The 22,520-nt window shown below is 44.7% G+C and overlaps 1 protein-coding gene across 1 annotated transcript; it reads right to left on the bottom strand.

Annotated features, from left to right (window-relative positions):
- Positions 1-10,736: 10,736 nt before the first annotated feature.
- On the bottom strand, positions 10,737-13,058 carry LOC127317114 (uncharacterized). The gene is made up of 2 exons (XM_051347641.2): positions 11,816-13,058; positions 10,737-11,233 (listed from the first exon to the last, which is right to left on the bottom strand). The coding sequence occupies exons 1-2, from the start codon at positions 12,986-12,988 to the stop codon at positions 10,880-10,882; spliced, it is 1,527 nt and encodes a 508-aa protein (XP_051203601.1). The 5' UTR covers positions 12,989-13,058; the 3' UTR covers positions 10,737-10,879.
- Positions 13,059-22,520: the final 9,462 nt, after the last annotated feature.

Raw genomic sequence — 22,520 nt, 5'->3', positions numbered from 1 at the left:
TATTTAACTTTAGTTTAACAACATGATCATCAGCACGTGTCGTTGTCGAGGTTGGCGAGCGTTACGGTTCAATTGGCGTGGACGGCCAGGTGCAGGTTGTTCGACTTCCTGTTCGCCCCGCACGTTCTCAGCTACCTGATCGTCCGCGTCCCCTTCGTAGTCTTCATATCCTTCATTAGAATACGCGTCATGTGTGTCTGCGACAGCACTAGAGGTACCCGCGGAAAGCTCAAGACGAGGAACGCGGCGTGCGCATCGTCGCAAGTTGTGGCGGGATGGCGGGAATCGAGTCAATAGGACATGGGGGTTGGCGTCAGAATTGGCATCGAAAGCTGTATCTAGGCCATCAAGCTTGTCCATATTGTTGGTAAGATTGGCGTCCAGGTTGCAATACCGACCATTTTTGGATGAAGGGGATATATTAATACCAAGACGATACCAATTACACCAAGCAACTGCGACTGTGTACCACCCTAATGTCACTACGGATGCACGCAGATAAGAAAAAGAAAAGAAAACAAAGGAACAAATTTCCCGTTGCAGTATCTCGGGCATAACAACAACAATACATTCACCGCCAACAAAACACCTGCAATACAGAAGCTCCCAAAACGACGCCTCCAAGAAGGTTCCAGTGAGCGAACACCATCATCGCCCGATCAACGATCTAAGGTTTTCATCCCTAAAAGATAGTTCTCGCTCTCAAAATACTGCCTCCAGCAAGGTCATTGTCAGGCATAACCAGTTAGGGCAAGACCTTGTGTTTTCAGCGTAGTAATGTACGACTATGAACTTCACCTGTGTTGTCACCCCTACTTTCAAAACGCTGCTGTGGAGCCCGGAACGACAAGCAAGTCCCTCGAATCATCGCGGATATTTGAGCCTCCGTTAGCAAGTCCTCCCCTCCGGCTTTCATGAACTTCTCTTCTCGCGACTACCATCATGGATCCATAATCGCTTGATGTCAACACACTACCAGAGCCTTCGCGCCGCTACCTCCAGAACCAATAGGTCGGAATAAAGGCATGGGTGTGCACGACCGAATACCACCGATCCAGCCACCTACAGGCAAAAAACACTAGCACACTCGCCGGCGGGGTCTTCCTGACCTGAACACTCCGGCTAGATCACGAGTCTGAGCCTCCGGTAAGTCTTCCTGTTGACGCAAGAGAGACAGTAGGACCACCGCCTTTATTCAGGTCGGACCTCCACGTCGGCGACCATCCCGGGGTGGCCACTACAACCATGAACCGGCGACTCCGTCGCCTGCTAGCAAGCATCTCTATGTTGCCGCCGGAACGCGGTAGTAGATCGATAGATCCACGACGAACAACCGCATGCCAACCCTCCCGCCGAATAAGAGGTCCACCTCCACATACTTACGCAAAACTACTGCCCCCGGGCGACCTCGTGTCGCGGTTGAATCCCGATGTCGTCTGCACTCACCGGCGAGAAGCGGGGGGGGGGGGGGGGGGGGGAATGTCGCAGGCCATGAGTCTGGCCTGCGCCCACCAGCAGCCCCTGTTGGAGTGCTGCGGAGAGCCGACGGGATGAGGGAGGCCGCAGCGCTGGCTGCCTTCGCCCATTCGAAACATGCCGGCGTAGGGGGAGCCGACGGGAGAAGGGGGCGCAGCGCAGGCCGCCGCCGCCCAGCCCATCCGCGCGGCCGCCATCCATCGAGGAAAGGGGATCCGGCACACGTTACCAGGCGCCGATGAGGACGGGCCCCCGTCGCCCCCACACCCTGAGGGTCTTTGCCCTGCCGGCGCTAAAGGCGGCGGCGGCGGCGGTGGTTAGGGCATAGGAGTTACGGGAGTCTGGGGAGTTACGGGGCGCTCAATTGTACTTGTGGGGCGACATAGGGGGTGGGATACTACCTGTGCGGGAGGAGGTGGGAAAAGGTGATGTTATTATTGCACTTCGAATGAAAAAGCGATATATCTTTCTTAGAAACGTGGCATCGGTGTTGTACATTGTATTTGTTGGCGGAGGATATGTTGCTGAGCTAAGTGAAAACAGAGGGCTAGTTGTCAAATTTAGCGTCCACCTAATTGATTAATTGAATTGTTTCGAAAATGGCTGCAGCCGTACCTTTGTTGGCGTGCGTAAAAACTGGTCCCATAAAGTGAGCATTGTATGCTCCCACTCTAACCATAGTTGTTTTAGTTTTTTGAAAATGTAATGCATTAGGTTTGACATGGAAAATAGCAGACACTTAGTATTTGGATTTTTAAATTTTCGGGGTGGCACGTTAAGCACAGGTAAAAAGCCCTTACACAGGTCGGGTATACATTTTTTGTTGGCGTGGGTTATAATGGAATGCAAAAATAAGTGGCTAGATATTCAGTAGCAGCGAACACTTGTAGTAAAACGTTGCAGGCGATTGTTGAAACACACTCATATTTAATGGTTACGGTCGGGTACATTACACAAATGCGGGCGGAGATAAAGACAATCTAAACTGGGAATTAAACTGGGAGAGGCTAATAAATCCATAGCAAGGCTACTAGTAAACTAAGGACAACTAGAACAGCAACATGCTGATTTGTTCTTCGATCATTGGAGCGGGATGGTAGCACTCTCCAACCTACATCTACCTAATCTGAAATGTTGATGACGTCGTCGTCATCCGCGCTTTTGCCCGGACGTGCCGATGACGATCCCGGCTCCTTGGCTGAGTCCTCTCCGTCAGATATGTCAATGATATCATCATCCTTCATCGGCAGTGCGCCTGGCTCCGCCTTGACTTGTGCGCCGCCGTGTTCCACTTTGAAGACTGAGGCAAGGTCTTCTCCAGAAGCAACTGAAATCAGATAAAGCATGTCAAAAAGATCGTCTACACGTTAGTGCATTACCGGTGTCGTCAGAGTTCGCAAGTTTTACCTGTGTCCTTCGGAGGTGGAGTTTCTTCAACGCCTGACACCGCTTTCAGCCATTCATCGACGGTCTCGTTCTCCTTCTTGTTTGCCTCAAGTGCTGCTGCCTTAGCTTCACGTTCCTCCTCGTCACGGATTGAGTCCTGTAGGACTAGCTTGTAGTCCTCGTCCTCATCCTCTCCATCAGCGTTGGTGTCGCGCTGGTCCTCCGCCGCCGTATCCTGCATAGGAGACTCCGGCACCTCTTCATCGTCAGACGAAAACTCCGAAGGAACTCCGTCAGAAGAGTCTCCGGGGACCATGGGCTCCGTTTCGGCAATGGCGATCTGGGTGGCTGGCGGAACACTGGGGCTGATGGGCGGTGTCATGTCATTGCCAGGGGTTGGCGGGGAAGCTGGGCTGTTGGGAGTGTGAGTGGCCAAAGTGGAGGCTGGCGACCCCGGCGTCGCAGTGAGGCGGTGGCGCGGGATGCTCCGAGTTCTAGCTAAACGGCCGGCAGGCCTGCGAATCTGCTTGGAAGCGACCTGGATGGCTAAGAGCATGGCTAGGCGATTGTTCCTCATGGCGTTGGTTGTGTTTTGCCTTGAATAGGTTGTTCTCGTTTATATAGATGTTCTGCTGGTTCAGATTGTCGACGCATCGCCAGCGTAGACATGCGTTGATTTAGTTGCCGTGGCGTTGGTCTGGCTCTTTGATTGGAGTAGGAACGCAGTGTAGCCGGTCGTCACGAACTGTGATCCATCCTCAACGGCCGCGTCCTGCGCGAGCATTGGAAAAAAAGTGACGACGATACCAGGAGACACACGCATATAGTTCAGTTGGCTTCTATGTGTTGTCTCCCGGTACAGCAAAACCCATCCTGTTTATTCACGAAAATTGCATGGTCCGCTGGTTTTTCGTACAAGGCGATGGAGGCCAGTGCATGTTAGCGTGGTTTGTTGTGCATTTTGCTGGGCAAACAACTCACCTATGGGATATGATAGTTGTCAGCAATTGGAGGACGTGAGAACAGTTTCACAAATCGGTGCCCCAGGTGAACTCCTAGCTGGTCGCAGTTTGTTTTTAGAGAGGTTTTTGGGCGTGATGGTGTTGCGCAGGGGCAGTTTGCCTCTATGTCTTCAACCCACTGGACATGCAACAATGTGCGCGCGCAGGTTATGGTTAGATAGTTTGTCGTGTTGATGCTGCGCAACCAAGGTTTGTCTCAAAGGGGCGTACCGACTGGAGAGAAAAACTGTGCATATAGGTGGTTGCCCGCCTTTCTGTAAATTGCGATGCGGTGGTGACGTTCCCTGCAATCATTTACTTTCCTGGAAAATTGCCATTTCGTATTAAGGGTTTATTGTACTGCTGCTATATAACAAAAAACGTCACTAGAGTGGTGATGCCAGGGGGCTCTGGTTTAATAGTTTATGGCGCTGTTGGTCATAAGCAAAACTGACACGGTAGATGCAGTGGTGGTGAGTCAGCTGGACAAAAGATGTTTTGGTGCGGCATTGACCTTCAAAATAAACCTGCAATGCACACATCAATATTGACATCGCGCAACAATAACTTGCAGAAATAAATTCTCCGTGTGGAACCTACTTGCAATGCAAAAAGCTGCACATATGTTCGGATCAAATATGAGCCGTGACACCGGTAATTTGTAAAAGTAAGGGATTTTTGCGATAACAAATTAATGATTTGTTTCGAATGATGCACGTCATGGTTCCAAGTGAGAGTACAAGGGGGTCGCCGACTAAGGGAATTGTTCTTGCATGCGCTGGATGGGAGCATGGTTTGTGTTGCACAACCTGCGATCATTCATCCACGTCCTGCACGAACTGGGGCGGCAGTGCCCCTGTGTTGTTCTTCAGGTGTAGGAGGTCGAAGAGCAGATCAGCCGCGCTTGGTATGTCGACTGCGGGCTGTAAGTATTTGTACAGTGTGTCATGGAACGTTAATGCAAGAAATAATACATGAATGGCATAAAAAGTGGACATATTGATTGGGTCAAAAGATTAAGAGCGTCAATTATTTCCATTAATGTGGTGATGCATCTAAAAATAAAATTTGTAGTGCATCCCGTGCTCACCGATGTGAGCCGGCCACCTTGCTTGATACCGTCGAAGGTTCGGCAGAATTGAAGTGCTTCTGGTGCAAAGTCGTGGGTGTTGGGATATTTTGTTCTGCAAAGATAAGTGAATTTTAATGGTACAATTTGAGACAAATTGTTACTGCATCTTTTTACAAGCGGAGGGGAAATGTGCTAACCTATCGGCGCTGTTTTTTTTGCTCGATGGAGATGACATATAAACCGTTGCCCAATTTTCCCAATCTATGTTCCACCCGTCAAAGAATGCCGCAATGCAAGTGCGTATAGCAGAGTTTAGGATCTTTGAAACCTGGTTGTGGGAATCCCATTGTTCGGCCTTGTTACCTGCATCATGAATGGTTATTTGCCTTCTCTTCATGTCCCACGCAAAAGCTACCCACCTATTTCCAACTGTGGACATGGTCATTATCTGCATCCGGCAACAAACAAAATCACAACAGAGTGACGTCAGATAAACTATGAACTAGATAGATGTTATCTCACCAGCATGCACTTTGATACATCGTATTGTATCTGTTTGCCAATCCATTGGTTCTGGATACTCCTTGAGGCAATGTAGTCTTCACCAGCTAGTGCCCGCATCTGAGTAAGTAAAATGATTAGAAATGCATGAACAAGTTATGTAATTATTACATGGTGCTAACATGCATCGTTATAAGGGGTAGGTTGATTATCCGAATAACAGATGGAACAACATTGGAGATGGGGATGCGTCGAAAAAAATATAGAACTGCGGACAACCGTTGATTCGATATGCCATTACCGCGAAATCGGTTTCTAGGTAATGTCTCCATGAAGTTGTTGCTCCGTTTGCACCTGCTTGTTGGAATCTGCGTAGCAATGCGTCACAAGTTTCTGGTTCATATGTCCCGTTGGTTTTGAATTGGGCGATGATCTGCTCCATTGATACCTCAATGAACTTTGGATGTCCGTGACGCACCCAGTACCTGTGTTTTGGTTATGCATTTAGTCAAAAAAAAATTGAACACATAGTGAGATGAATGGTAATGTCAAATGAAACTGTATTTCTTATCGCATATAGTTTTCGAACCTGTTACTGTCACCCGGTAATTGCATGGCCCACTTGTGGAACTCGGCTGCTGATTTTTTTTTCGCTTCACTGTAAGGGCGCGATGTGTCCCTCGGGGGGCATAGTATGCGTCCTTCGCGGACAACCTTCCGAGTGACAGGTGACTGTGTGTACTCCAGTTCGGCTGCAATGTCATTGAGGTTAATTGTCGATGTTGTCCTCTTGTTGAAAAGGTACTCACCGCTTTTCTTTTTTGTGGCAGACAATGGTGATGTTGTACTGGATAGTCGAATCGTTTTCCTCGGTGGACTAGGGCCAACTGGCGACACAGCGGAGGTACCCCCATGCAACAATCCTGGTTTGGTTGTATGTTTTTTAACCTCCATCCCGTCGAACTCTGGCCCGAAAGAGAATGCCGGTGCTTCGCATCCAGCATATCTTCTAAGTTTTGTTCCGTCAGGGGACCCTGGTTTGTATGATGTTATTGACGTTAGCTACGAATGGATGTGTCACGGGTCAGCTAAGAAAAGTTACAGTTCATGCAAATTAAAAACAAACCATGTTGTCTGCAAGAAATGCATAAATCATGCTTACGTGTTGGGCGGGACATTATGGGTGATGGGGTAAAAGGCTGACCAGGTGAGATTTGTAATTCAGCTTGTTGAAAATCGGGGTCCGGAATAGTAGGGACGCTATGTGGGACTTTCCCTGTGACGCCTATCACACTAAATTGGTCCATCAACTTGTCAGCTTCGTCTTCTAGCGCTTTTCTTGCTACAGCGAGTATCTTCAGGCATCTCGCTTTGTGTGCTTTCACGGCCAGCAACGCTTCCATATTGACCTGGTGACCAACGCAATCAGCGATATTTATTAGAAGTTGCTCATGACCAAAAAATATAATGGTGTCCCTAACATGACACACAAAATGGCACACTTGCTGATAACCCCAAAAAAACATGTACTTACGTCCATCGTGGTAGTGGCTCCCTCTACTGCATGGGAATTTTGTGGTGCTTCAGCCCTCTGCCGTTTTTGCTTAATTGTATGCGAATTCCGTGCTATGTTCTTCGGCTTATTTGGTGTTGTGTCAGCACAATCTGGTGTCTTATTTTTCACAGGTGATGCTTTAGTTGTGGCGGATGAACTTTTCCCTGCAGTATAACGGACAACTCTTTTGTACACTACTTGCTCGTCTGTCCTCATCTAATAAAATGAGCGAGGAGAATCAACGTTAGAATAAGAGGAGCATGATCAGGAGACCTGGGTGAATCCCAGATTGGAAACCTCCCAGCTTGCAACTAAACTTATTTAGTTCTGATTACCTTGCCGGCACCGAACATTCTGCATGGAGTTTGGCCACGGAGACCAATAGTTTCTGCCATTATCTGTTTGGACAAGGTTTGCGCGTCAAATAGTTTGATTCGTGGCAGGCTGCTTTTGGCCAGTGACAGTGCACCATAATCCATGTTGTCAAGGTAAAAAACCTGCCAGACATTGCCATGAGGATAAGTAAAAATGTGATTGGGATGTGGGTATAGTGTCTACTAAGTGAGCTCAGATTAAGTCGATTGTCATCTGAGTGAAACAAAAAACGTAATACCTGAAGGAATAATACGGTCCCGGCGGGTGGAGAGTAGCATGTGTTCGACCTCGTCGCCATCCTCGCATTAACGCAGGCTGAAATCACTGAGTCAAGAACATATGATGCCCAGTTGAATGTGTGGATTTGTGCAGGGCATTTTAGAGCTGGCCAGAAATTGACTGACTCCTTCTCTCCAGGGTTTCTTCCATCGCACAACATCCACAGCACGAACACGGCGAATGACACCTTAACTTAGCTTCTTCTTCCTCGTTCAACTCACGGCCAGCGAGATCAGACAAAGTCTTGAAAGCTGCATAATTGGGCTTTGCCTTGCAATCTTCCATGCCAATGAGGGCCATAACCTCTTGGCGCATCGTTGCAGACTTGTCCAATGAGGAGTCGTACACCTCCTTACCAGAGAATGGGATGCCAAACACCATAGCCGCGTCCTCCTGGAAGATCATGATCTTCTTACCATCTACTGGCCCGATTGTCCTGGACATGGTATCGACTCTTGGCATCAGCCATACCGTGAACTGCTTGTCAAACTCTATAGGATGAATTGGTGTTGCAAATGTACTGAAGCCAGTAGACTTTGCAACCAAAATCTGCTTCTCTGTGAACAACCTGACAATATTGTTGAGACAAACAAGCAGCTCTGAGTTGCCGTATTTGGGCTGATTGTTTGCCACGCGAGGCAACATCGTCCTCGTCGCTAGATCCGGCTGGTTGCGACCTTTCCCACCGGTCCATGATCCTGGACCGCTACTCATCCTGATTGCAGACGAAACGTGAAAAGGGGATGAGACAGTGGACAGACTAAATCTGTTGCAAGCATTAGATGAGGACAGGCGTACATTGAATTAGACAGCAATATAGATCGCACGCGTACCTTCGAAGAAACAAAGAAGCATGTAGCAAAAATAGATCTTCGTCTTCCGATTCACCCGGGTCGGCGTCCGATCCTCTGCTTTTGGTGTTCCTGCTTACCAGAAGCACCAGAATTTGCTAGGATTTAGGTATAGGGAGGAGATAGTTGGCATCTGAACCTGATTGTTTATCAGCAAGACCTTGTTTGCTCTTGCGAGCTAGGAATGATATGCAAGCCTTCGTCGAGCACCAAGGATTCGGCTAGAGAACTACACCTAATGTGCGCTACGTTGGGCCTTTCTAGTGGCTGCCTAATTCATTTGCTACCCCGCGAACGATCCACGACGAAAACTTCCAGGTAACGTGTAACGGCGTTGTTCCACAATAAAACCCTGCTCCAACACACGCGCGCACCCTGAGCTTGCTATATGATTATTTGAAGTGTGACGCAACGCTCCATGACTACACAAAACATGTCCTAGCATGTTATTTGCGTCCAGGGCGACAGCCGTATGGTCGACAGATTCAGTTTTCAAAATATAGTGGCGGGAGGCGTGAAAGAAATTGTTGTGTAGCTGCTTCTATCATCCAACCAGCGGATGACTGACCTAAACTTTGTGTGTGTAGCTGCTTGTGTATACCATCCACACTAGTACAAACACGTCATGTCAAACAATGGTTCATACGCCTCACGCTGCGTTCTAAACATCCCCAGGTTTTAATGCCACCACAGATTCTATTGTGTCGTGTGTGGTGAAATGCTTGTTTTAACCTACGTCCTGAGGTAACGTGTGTATCCTTCTGTTTCGGTTAAAAGCATGCATGCAATGCGTAGACGTTGCATGAGACATGCTCTCGTTGTGACGGACGGAACTGCCGGCGTTGGAATCCTTCAGCCCACATGCCTGCTCCCTATATCAATAATGGTGTAGATCAACGGTTTTGGGGGTGTGCACAGCTATGCACCAAGTCATGTGGCTATTTCCCATATATATATATATATATATCATAAAATGGCGCCCAGCCGTAGCTTAGATCATATGCTCTTCTTCTTCAACGGATTCTTTCTCAAAACCCTAATAATATTTGTTGGAACTTTTTTAATAGACATCGCAACACTTGAGGTTGTCGACACCTTCTCACCATGAAATAGTTGACGACACATCCACCATATATACCAGGAGGCCGTGAGTATCAATTCCCTCACATCATCGCCATGTTGAATTACTACTACCTTACCGCCCACAGGGTGGGAGCAACCAGGCTACCACCAGCCAGCCATATTGCGTTTGGTTCCGATGTTTGGAGAAACTTCAGCTACAAACGGCTATTCTTGAGAACACTGAAGCGTTTCGATACCTTGCTCATCCAGAACTCGTGATAGCCTGACCACTTTGGAGGTTAAGCAAGGCCTATGTTTTTGGAAATACTCACCAACAGATCACTTCCAAATGTCAACAAGATCATAGATGAATCTGAGTCCTAGGCTGGGATGGGTGTAGGTGTGGAGTTGGAGTTCAATGACGAGAGGAGTTAGCTTAGGGGCGAACAGGAGGGTATTGACCACCATCCCAACTCGTCCACCACAGGCGACCTAGATGGCGTAGATTCAAGCCGCCACCGCTAGCTCCACTGGACGGATCAAGAAGATCTGTTGCCACCACAAACCAGATCTTGGCCGAGAGGCCCCGATCCGGTGCTGTCTGCACATCCTGCCGACCCACCGCCCACAGGGTTGGAGCAATCAGGCTACCACTAGCAGCCATATTGCTTTGGTTTCCATGTTTGGAGAAACTTTAGCAACAGACGGCGAAAGTCTTGGAAGCGTTTTGATACCTTGCTCATCCTGAACTCTTGATAGACTGATCACTTTGGAAGTTACACAAGGTCTGGGTTTTTGGAAATACGCAACAACAGATCACTTCCAAATGTCAACAAGATCATAGATGAATTCGAGTCCTAGGTTATCCCTTCACGAGAAAAGAAAAGGTGCTGTTAGTCCCCGGCTGTAAAACTTTGAAAATCTACGGAGATAAGTTCACAAGGTAGAAGAGCAGAACCATCCATGCATGGTGCCGGTAGTTCAACATCAATGAATTTGTGGCTAATTCTATGTTGCGGTTAAGGTGCAGAGGCAAAATGATTGATTACAGACTGGACACATGTTCTGTGTTTATTGGTTGTTGTTCTTTTAGCTATGAATTCAAGCATCCACAACTTCTGGTAATTTTATGTTTTTTTTTTTAACTGTCTCCTCTCTTTTTTGCGGGGAAAAGAACATATATTAAAACTTCGTTCATATCGATTGGATAAACTCAGCAAAAGTAATATGACAATATGCGCTCACGCCATCCTAAAACTGAAGAACAATGCAGCAATTCAACAGAAGCATAATTCATGAGCAGAAAGACAGCACACCAAGATCAACTGGCAAAGCAACTAGGACGAGCTCTCCGCAACATCCCTTTGCACATTCGCCACCAACCCTCTCGTTCTATCCTTTCCTTTTTGATATCGGAGCGACCACCTATTTTCAAGACACGGTCTCTCGCAGCTGCTAGTCCTGCATCTAAAGTACTGATTTTGTTCAGAAGAGAGTTAACCTCATCATCAAGTAAGAAGGAATCCATATAGCACACAAATTTTGCATTGCCATCGTCAATCAAAGCTTCTTTGAATGATCGCAATGCTGTGAAAAGGATAGGGGAAGCTTCTTCTATGCCAACACGGCCATTATCACCAACACTGTCGCCAATAACTTCAGTTTCTGAATCCTCCTGTGACACACAAAAAATCATGACTAACTTGTAATTCAGGTGTTTCATAGACAAATTTGTGCAAGGAAATAGGTTCTAATTATACAGACCAACTAGTATCCATAGAAGCAATAACGTGAAGTAAGATATCATTGCAACTGGCATCTCATAGCGATTAGCATAATAAAGTGTAAAGAGCTTTTTTGTGAACAAGGATTTCCAGCCTCAAATATTGGCAGTGCAGCACTTTGCATCTTCATGCTAACACACAATATGCACAAATCCTGATGGCAATTGAAAAGTTGGATCCTTATAAACAATATGCACAAATCCTGATGCCAATTGAAAAGTTGGATCTTTATAGTACGTGGTATACAATCTAGAACTGAAGTCCTATAATATATTCAATTTTTTTGCAGGGACTAGTCCTCTACTATATCTAAAGTCAGACATGTACTGCAGCAAAACTTGAAATCCTGCAGCTGATTTTCAAGGCAATGCAACAATCCAATGCTCACAGGTAACACAACTTGATACACAATCTAGAGACCAAACATATGAAGAAACTTCACCCGAATCTTCAGACATAACAACGGGACTCACCTCGTTATGTATCATAGCAGGAGGCCAGGCCATGATGCAGGGATCGAAGCAGGAAGAACAGCTTGTTCTCTTAAAGAGGAGCTTCACATCTGTTGTTTCCAGGCAGACGGACACGAACCAAGATTGAGGATCCCCATTGTAGACAACAGCTAGGTACACAAAGCCATCGATAGCCATTATAAGCTGCGATCCAACATCAACAATATCCTCTACTGGACGCCCAGTGACCTCCTTAAGACTTGTGTGCAATGGAAACGCCTTGTGCAGCACAAATCTCTCGACCCCGCCATTGTCCGGTGTCAAGAGCCAGACAGAAAGCGTGCATTCCTGCGCACCCACTAAACAGAGCTCCCCATCCTTGGTCTGACCAATATTAAAACACGAGTTCAAGTCTGGGTCTGAGGGCGACGGCAGATCCACTAGTGAGAACTGAAACTTAGCAATGTTGAGCGCGAGAATGCAGTCCTCATATAACCAACAGACGAACCCACCGATAACCGTACCAATTGTGTAGCTGCCGCCCTTAAGCAGCGGCGTCCCGGACTCAGGGATGACCTGCCACTCCATGGCATGAGACGAGAAGATGGCCAGGCGCGCCCACGCCCATGAGCTATCGTGATGAACACAGACCACACGGGATGGCCTCTGGCCATCTCGGTCGGCAGGGAGCGTGCGGAACTCGAGGAATGTGTGGACGCCGACGTGGGACTTCCTGGGGTAGATATACAGGGCCTGCGTGTGGACGTTGTAGAAGATATTCTGCTCGGTGTTCCGGTTGATGAAGAAGGCATACCCGTCGGAGTAGGGAGCCTCGGGATGATACATCCACTCGGAGGAACCGTCGTCTCTGAGTAAATCAGCGAAGGCGGCGGTGATGCCCGTGTCGGAGTCGGACATGTGACTGACGGCGGGGACGAAGGCGCGCATGTAGGGTTCGATAAATAGAGCGAGGATGGGCGCCGCGTGGAGCTCGCGGAAGCGGCGGCGGAAGGCCGGGGAGGAGCGGACGGCGCGGAGGAAGGCGCGGCAGCTGAAGGCCGCGCAGGCAAGGCTCGGGAGGTCCGGGAGGCGGAAGAAGATCTCGCGGAGGAGGTCATCGGTGAGAGCGTTAATGGTGGTCGGAGCGGGCGGCGGCGGCGGCGGCGGCGGCGAGGGTGGCTCGGAGGAGGCCATGGCTGTGAAAGCTCGAACGGCGGCTGTAAGATGCGGATGCGTAGCTCCAATACAGCCCGCGGCGCAAAAGTCCGGCCCATCTCGATCGTGTGCTGCGGCCTGCCGGGGGCATTATGGGCTAGCAAGCCTCGCTACTAGTAATTCTTTGCTGAGGTACAAAAAAAATCTTTCAGATCAGCCTATCAGTGTGAAGCTGTGAATGGAAACACTTTTTTTTTAACAAGAACGGAAACACTAGTTTGATAATATTGGGAATGAAATTTATAGACGCTGAGGAAATCAAATATAAATAAAGTGTGGGATAACTTATGGAAAACTTTGGTTTTAACTAAGGTAAAGATTTCCGCATGGAAATCTCTCCGTGGCATTCTCCCATGTTATGGAGTTCTTGCAAATAGGCTCGTTCCGATTTCTAGCAAATGCCCATGACGCGAGATCCACTGTGATGATATAAAGCGTACTCTCTTTGTCTATGACCATGCACTCGCTCCAGCGGGGCTAACATCCTGCCCTGCGCAGTTTGGAATGGTCTGTGCGGATAGGCCGACCAAAAAAAATAGCCTCTAGCGGGACGATCCAAACGGACCGAATGTCTGCGCGATCTATCCGTCTACCAAATTTGCGTCATGGATGGGTCGAGCCGAAGAGTGTTGGTGTCCGGTTACTCTTCCTCCCATGTTTGGTGGGCCATGGTCTATGTCATGACATCTCTATCCTATGTTTTTTTTATTCCCATGTTTGAAAAATATTATAAACAAAACATGACCTAAGAAAACCGTAGAAGACCGCCGGTTGGGACGGTGCGGGTTGTCGGGCGATGGTGAGGCGTACGGTGAGCTTGCAGGCTAGACAGGCCTAGAACTGGCAATGCTTTACGCGCCTTCTTGGGCCCGGGCTTTGCAAGGTGTTATGTGTCTGTCTTGTCCATCGACCCGCGGCTCACGTGCCCTACCACTTCCGCGCATGGACCTCGTGGGGCTTGATACGTCCAATTTGCATCACTATTTTATATCATAATTTGCTGTTATTCATTGATATATTTCATATTGGGACACAATACTTATGTTATTTCATCTATTTTGCATGTTTCATCATTATTGGAGGATCAAGCACCGGAGCCAGGATTCTGCTGGAAAAAGCACCGTCAGAACGCAATATTTCGGAAGATCAACTGTGGAAGGAAATTATACCAAAAATCCTATTTTTCAAGATGACGAAGGAAGCCAGAAGGAGGAGCTGAGAAGGCCCAAGGTGGGGCCAGACCACAGGCCGGCGCGCCCCTGGCCGGGCCGCCCCACCTTGTGGTCTCGGCGCCCCACAGCCCCTTTCGTCTCCTTTTCTTCGCGAAACCCTTCGTCCCGAAACCTAAACCACGAGAGGGTACCTCACGAAGAGTTACTGACCGCCTCTGCGGGGCGGAGAACACCAGAGAGAAAAGAGCTCTCCTGGGCAGGAATCCACCGGGAAATTCCCTCCCAGGGGAAAATCGACGCCATCGTCACCGTCATCGAGCTGGACATCATCTCCACCGCCATCACCATCATCTTCATCATCATCACCGCCATCTCCACCGCAGCACCTCGTCACCGCTGTAGCAATTTGGGTTTGATCTTGATTGTTTGATAGGGGAAACTCTCCCGGTATCTATTTCTACTTGTTGTTGATGCTATTGAGTGAAACCATTGAACCAAGGTTTATGTTCAGATTGTTATTCATCATCATATCACCTCTGATCATGTTCCATATGATGTCTCGTGAGTAGTTCGTTTAGTTCTTGAGGACATGGGTGAAGTCTAAATGTTAGTAGTGAACTATGGTTGAGTAATATTCAATGGTATGATATTTAAGTTGTGGTGTTATTCTTCTAGTGGTGACATGTGAACGTCGACTACATGACACTTCACCTTTATGGGCCTAGGGGAATGCATCTTGTACTCGTTTGCCGATTGCGGGGTTGCCGGAGTGACAGAAACCTAAACCCCCATTGGTATATCGATGCAGGAGGGATAGCAGGATCTCAGAGTTTAAGGCTGTGGTTAGATTTATTCTTAATTACTTTCTTGTAGTTGCGGATGCTTGCAAGGGGTATAATCACAAGTATGTATTAGTCCTAGGAAGGGCGGTACATTAGCATAGGTTCACCCACACAACACTTATCATAACAATGAAGATTATTTAGCCGTATGTAGCGAAAGCACTAGACTAAAATCCCGTGTGTCCTCGAGAACGTTTGGTCATTATAAGTAAACAACCCGGCTTGTCCTTTGTGCTAAAAAGGATTGGGCCACTCGCTGCAATTGTTACTCTCGCACTTTACTTACTCGTACTTTATTCAACTGTTACATCAAAACCCCCTGAATACTTGTCTGTGAGCATTTACAGTTAATCCTTCATCGAAACTGCTTGTCAACACCTTCTGCTCCTCATTGGGATCGACATTCTTACTTATCGAAGATACTACGATACACCCCCTATACTTGTGGGTCATCAAGACTATTTTCTGGCGCCGTTGCCGGGGAGTGAAGCGCTATTGGTAAGTGGAATCGGTAAGGAAAACCTTTACTGTTTGTGCTGATTTTATTTCTGCCTGCTGCTATAAGTCATTATGGAGAGATCTTCTCTTCAATTTCTATTTGGGAAATCTACTACTACTGCAACGGTAGTGGATGAGGCGCCAGGTGAGGAAGTGATACCATATAAAATACCTATGAAAATCATTGAACGTGTTATGGATAACCGCTATGAAGGGGATGGAACTGTCCACCCTGGAGATCATTTATTGTTCTTGCATGAATTATGCGGTTTATTCAAGTGTGCAGGTATTGCTATGGATGAAGTGAGGAAGAAACTATTCTCTATATCGCTGTCTGGTAAGGCGGCGCATTAGTATAAATTACTGGATAATGGGGATTCTCTTGAATGGAATGATATTGTGCCCCGATTTTATTCTAAGTTCTATCCTCCAAGTGAAATTCACAAGGATCGGAATCGCATATATAATTTTTGGCCTCATAATGGAGAGAGTATTGCCCAAGCTTGGGGGAGATTGAAGTCTTTAATGCTCAAATGCCCCATTCATGAGCTTCCTGGTAATGTTATTATTGATAATTTCTATGCAAGACTTTCTTTTCAAGACAAGACCTTGCTGGATACTTCTTGTTCTGGATCATTTACACGCAATAAAGAAGAGTTTAAAAGGGACCTTCTTGATCGGATCCAAGAAAATACTGAAGGTTGGGAGAACGACAAGGATAGAGAATCAGGTATAATTTATGATTATAAATGCATTGAAGTTTTTATGGATACTGATAAATTTCGTAATATGAGTGCTACATATGGTCTTGATTCTCAAGTTGCTGCAAATCTTTATAAAGCTTTTGCCTCTCATTATGAATTGCCTAAGAAGAATTTTGATAAGTATCATGAACCGTATAAAGATAAAATTGATTCATCTATTAATAAATGCGTTGTAGTTGAAACTGCTGATCATGTTATTCCTGAAGCTTATATTGAAAAAACTCCTTTCCCTGCTAAAATGAAGGAGTACTCTGTTATAAATAGTGCGGTTCATAAAAGTGAAAAGAAACCTGTAGAACCTGAAGAACAAATAAAAGTTGAACCTCATTTGTTGCAATAGTTAAAGATCTTGTGACTGAAAATGTGGAGGATGGTCATATTATTTTCTGCGAAGATGCTTCTAATATTGTTTCACATCCTAATAAACCCAAACAAGTTAGTGTTCCTATGATATCTGTTAGAATTGGTGATCATTGCTATTATGGTTTATGTGATATTGGTGCAAGTGTTAGTGCTATTCCTTATGAGCTTTACACTGAGATTATGCACGAAATTGATTCTTGTGAACTTGAAGATATTGATGTGGTTATTCAGCTGGCTAATAGAGAAACTATTTCTCCAATTGGTATTGTTCGAGATGTAGAAGTTCTATGTGGTAAGATTAAATATCCTGCTGACTTTTTGGTACTTGGTTCTGCTGCTAGTGATTATTGTCCTATCATTTTTGGTAGACCTTTTCTAAATACTTGTGGAGCTATTATAGATTGCAAGAAAGAGAAAATTTTGACTAAATTTGCTGGTGAATCTTATGAGTTTAACTTCTCTAAATTTACCAAAACTCCTTATAAAGCTGATTTGCCTAGTGATGATTTTAAAATGGAGCAGTGTGCATCTATTGTTCTTGTTCCTAATAATCCTTTGCAGCAACATTTGGAGAATAGCGAGAGTGAAGTTTTTAGGAAAGAAAGAGATGAGCTTGAGGAAATTTTTCTTCGCCAACCTATTCTCAAGCATGATTTACCGGTGGAAGATTTGGGTACAACACCGCCACCAAAGGAAGATCCTGTTTTTGATTTAAAGCCTTTACCTGATAATCTTAAATATGCTCATATTGATGATAAGAAAATATATCCTGTTATTATTAGTTCTAAGCTTTCAGAGATTGAGGAAGAAAGGCTATTGGAAATATTGAAGAAACACCGAGGTGCTATTGGCTACACTCTTGATGATTTGAAGGGGATTTCTCCCTCTATTTGCCAACATGCTATTAATATGGAAGATGATGCAAAGCCTGTTGTTGAACATCAGCGTCGTCTAATTCCGAAGATGAAGGAGGTGGTAAGGAATGAGGTATTAAAACTTCTTGAAGCTGGTATTATATATCCTATTGCTGATAGTAGATGGGTTAGTCATGTGCATTGCGTTCCCAAGAAAGGAGGAATGACTGTTGTGCCTAATGATAATGATGAGCTCATCCCTCAAAGAGTAGTTGTAGGGTATAGAATGTGCATTGATTTTCGAAAAGTTAATAAAGTTACTAAGAAAGATCATTACCCTTTACCATTTATTGATCAAATGCTAGAAAGATTGTCTAAAAATACTCATTTTTGTTTTCTTGATGGTTATTCGGGTTTTCACAAATTGTCGTTAAAACTAAAGATCAAGAGAAAACCACTTTTACTTGTCCCTATGGAACTTATGCTTATAGGCGTATGCCTTTTGGTTTATGTAATGCTCCTGCTACTTTTCAAAGATGCATGTCTGCTATTTTTCATGGCTTTTGTGAGAGTATTGTGGAAGTATTCATGGATGATTTTTCCGTCTATGGGAATTCTTTTGATAGTTGCTTGCGAAACCTTGATAAAGTTTTGCAGAGATGTGAAGAAACTAACCTTGTTCTTAATTGGGAGAAATGCCACTTTATGGTTAATGAAGGAATTGTATTGGGACATAAAATTTCTGAGAGAGGTATTGAAGTTGATAGAGCTAAAGTTGAAGCAATTGAGAAGATGCCCTATCCGAGGGATGTTAAAGGTATTCGTAGTGTTCTTGGTCATGCTGGGTTTTATAGGAGATTTATTAAAGATTTCTCCAAGATTTCAAAGCCTCTTACTAATCTTCTTCAAAAAGACGTACCTTTTGTTTTTGATGATGATTGTAAGGAAGCTTTTGAAACTCTAAAGAAAGCCTTAACAACTGCTCCTGTAGTTGAACCTCCTGATTGGAATTTGCCTTTTGAAATTATGTGTGATGCTAGTGATTTTGCTGTAGGCGCTGTTCTTGGACAGCGAGTAGATAAAAAACAGAATGTTATTCATTATGCTAGTAAAACTCTTGATGCTGCTCAAAGAAATTATGCTACAACTGAAAAAGAATTATTAGCTGTAGTCTTTGCTTGTGATAAATTTAAATCTTATATTGTTGATTCAAAAGTTACGATTCATACTGATCATGCTGCAATTAGATACCTTATGACAAAGAAAGATGCTAAGCCGAGGCTTATTAGATGGGTACTTCTTTTGCAAGAATTTGATTTACATATTGTAGATAGGAAAGGTGCTGATAATCCTGTTGCTTATAATTTGTCTAGATTGCAAAATATTGCTTATGATCCTGTTCCTGTTAATGATAGTTTTCCAAATGAACAATTGGCTGTAATAAAGGTGATCTCGCGAGACAGTCCTTGGTATGCTGATTATGCTAACTTTATTGTTTCCAAGTACTTGCCTCCAACCTTTTCAGCTCAGCAAAGGAGGAAATTCTTTTATGACTTGAGGCATTATTTCTGGGATGACCCACACTTATATAAAGAAGGAGTGGATGGTATTCTGCGAAGGTGTGTTCCCGAATATGAACAACAAGAGATATTGAGTAAATGTCATGGTAGTGCTTATGGAGGACATCACGCCGGAGAAAGAACCGCGCAAAAGGTTCTACAATCAGGTTTTTATTGGCCAACTCTCTTCAAGGATGCGAGAAAGTTTATTTTATCTTGTGATGAATGCCAAAGGGTTGGTAATATCTCCAGACGTAATGAAATGCCTATGAATTATACTCTTGTTATTGAACCATTTGATTGTTGGGGATTTGACTTCATGGGACCTTTTCCGTCTTCAGAAGGTAACACTCATATACTTGTTGCTGTTGATTATGTTACTAAATGGGTGGAAGCCATACCTACAAAAAGTGCTGATGGTGAGACCTCTTTAAGAATGCTTTTAGACATTATTTTTCCTAGATTTGGAGTGCCTAGATATATTATGACTGATGGAGGTTCTCATTTTATTCATGGAGGTTTTAGAAAAACTCTTGCTATGTATGGTATTAATCATAGAATTGCTTCTGCTTATCATCCTCAAACTAGAGGTCAAGTAGAATTATCAAATAGAGAGATTAAATCTATCTTGCAAAAGACTGTTAATAAAACTAGAAAGAATTGGGCTAGTAAATTGAAGGATGCACTATGGGCTTATAGAACTGCTTATAAAAATCCCATGGGAATGTCACCTTATAAAATGGTTTACGGAAAAGCTTGTCATTTACCTTTAGAACTAGAGCACAAAGCTTATTGGGCTGTTAGAGAATTAAATAAAGATCCTAAACTTGCCGGTAATAAGAGGTTGTTGCAATTGAGTTCTCTAGATGAATGGAGAAGTGAAGCTTATGAAAAATGCTAAACTCTTTAAAGAGAAAGTTAAAAAATGGCATGATAGAAGGATTATCAAAAGAGAATTTAATATTGGGGATAAAGTTCTATTGTATCGGTCTCGTCTCAGATTCTTTGCAGGGAAATTACTCTCGAAATGGGAAGGACCGTATGTTGTTGAGGAGGTGTATCGTTCAGGAGCAATCAAAATTAGCTCTCTCCAAGGCAATGCTACACAAGTGGTAAATGGACAAAGACTCAAGCATTATATCTCAGGTGATTCCTATAATGTTGATGTTGATATTATTCGAGTGGAAACACCGGAGGCTTTCATCAAAGGACAAATTGACAGTCCGCCAGAACTCGACTTTGAATAGGTAACAGTACTGGTAATGAAAAGTTCGCAATTTACTTTCTGAACTATATTTTTGCTATTTTTGGAAAATATAGAAAATTACGAGATCGAAACGGAGTGGAAAAGACGCACGAGGGCGTGCCACCATAGGCCGGCGCGGCCTGGCCTGGGCCCGCGCCGCCCTATGGTCTGGCCGCCTCGTCGCCCCTTTCCGACTCTAGTTCGATCTGGTACTTTCCTTTTGTCGTAAATTTTTTTGCTATATAATCCCCCGGACCCCTGGAGGTCCGTATATCGTTTTCTCGATGTGTTTTGTTTCGAGCTGTTTCTGCCAGATCTGCTTTCGGTCTAGAAGCACCATGGCCTCCAACAACAAGGGCAAGGGGCTTTCGGAGGAAGAAGTGAAGAGGGTGCCATCAAGACAAGAGCAGCAAGCCGTTGGGAGCAAGCAAATCTTGGTGGGATCTGTTGACACTCGACGTTCTTTTTCTCATAACTTGCAGGGACCTTTACCACCCGCTCTTAGCCTCGACTCCTTCCCTGTGTTGGAAGAAGCTCTACGGACTACCGATGAGTTTTGTGATCAATATCGGGCTCTAAGAAGAGAAGTGGAGATACTCCAGGAGAAGAATTTCCGTCTCCGAAGAATGCTAGAATACCACTCGATTCACGTCACAAGGTCATCATCGCCAACTTCAGATAACAATGAATCTGTTCGAGTCTTAGTGCAGAATTGCCAAGCTGAGAAACTGAAGCTGAAGGAGATCTGTAAGAAGCGCGGGAGGAGTTCATCACCACCATCGCCGAAGGAGTAATTCATCATCGGTATTGGCATCCCCTTGGTTTGTTCCAAGCTTGGGGGAGTGCCGCGGTATCACATCATCACTACCTTTTACTTTTTATTGTCAAGTAGTGTCATATCATGAGTAGGGAAGTTATCATATAAGATGGGTTGTAGTTTGGAAGTATCTCTCCTTTAGTTGGTTATCTATGTATCCCTTGGTGTGAGTTATCGTTATGGAATATTAATGAGAAGTCTTATCATTTACATATTGCACATCTTATTTTAGTTTGCAATCTCTATTATATGATTTACCTTGTTGTTAGTATTGGTATCACTTTGGGAGCATTGAATAAATCTATTTGGTTTTGGCAAACTTAGCATTGGTCAATAGCAACAACACTTTGAGGTTTAAGTAGAAAAGAGAAATACATGTAGTTATTTCATTGTCTTTCTTTCTTGTTAGCTCATGGCTTATTATTCTGAAGTTAAAATTGTTTGTGCTTACAAGGAAGATGCATGATTGTTTCTATCACATGTATATTTGTTTGTTTCCCTCGACTCTTATGCTTGCTAATTAACCTTGCTAGCCAAAGACCTGTACTGAGAGGGAATACTTCTCGTGCGTCCAAACCTTAGCCCAAACCTATGTCATTTGTGTCCACCATACCTACCTACTACATGGTATTTTCTGCCATTCCAAGTAAATACTTCATGTGCTACCTTTAAACAATTCAAAACTTAGTATCTCTTATTTGTGTCAATGTTTTATAGCTCATGAGGAAGTATGTGGTGTTTTATCTTTCAATCTTGTTGGGCAACTTTCACCAATGGACTAGTGGCTTCATCCGCTTATCCAGTAATTTTGCAAAAAGAGCTGGTAATGGGATTCCTAGTCCCAAACTAATTAAACTAATTAGACACTCCTCCATGTTATGTGATTGATGGACGGCACCCGAAGGATTCGGTTAGCCATGGCTTGTGTAAGCAAAGGTTGGGGGGAGTGTCATCATAATAAAACTAAAATAAAAAGGCACTCCTTCATGGTATGAGATTGTTGGCAGGCACCCGAGGATTCGGTTAGCCATGGTTTGTGAAAGAAAGGTTGGAAGGAGTGCCACACAAAATAAAGATAAAATGGGAGCCGCTCTTTGAAGGTTGTCTGGCAAGGGGGTTAGAGTACCCGCTACCAGTCGTTGACAACAACAAACACCTCTCAAAATGTTACTTTTATTATCTCTATATGATTTCAAAACTGAAAAAGCTCTAGCACATGATTTAATCACTGCTTCCCTCTGCGAAGGGCCTGTCTTTTACTTTATGTTGAGTCAGTAAACCTATTTCCCTCCATCTCAAGCAAGCATTTGAGTAGTTGTGATCAAACCATTATATTGTGATTTGCTTTATCATGTCTTTTATTCTTCCTTGTTTAGTACAAGTTTTATCTGAATGA

This window comes from Lolium perenne, chromosome 1, assembly GCF_019359855.2.
Source record: "Lolium perenne isolate Kyuss_39 chromosome 1, Kyuss_2.0, whole genome shotgun sequence".
NCBI lineage: Eukaryota > Viridiplantae > Streptophyta > Magnoliopsida > Poales > Poaceae > Lolium > Lolium perenne.
This window is presented reverse-complemented; position numbering and strand designations above follow the sequence as displayed.

Coding starts and splice junctions, on each gene's coding strand:
- LOC127317114 (XM_051347641.2), bottom strand. CDS start 12,988: ATGGCCTCCTCCGAGCCACCCTCGCCGCCGCCGCCGCCGCCGCCGCCC. Junction 11,234..11,815: donor CTGCTATGATACATAACGAG/GTGAGTCCCGTT, acceptor TGTGTGTCACAG/GAGGATTCAGAAACTGAAGT.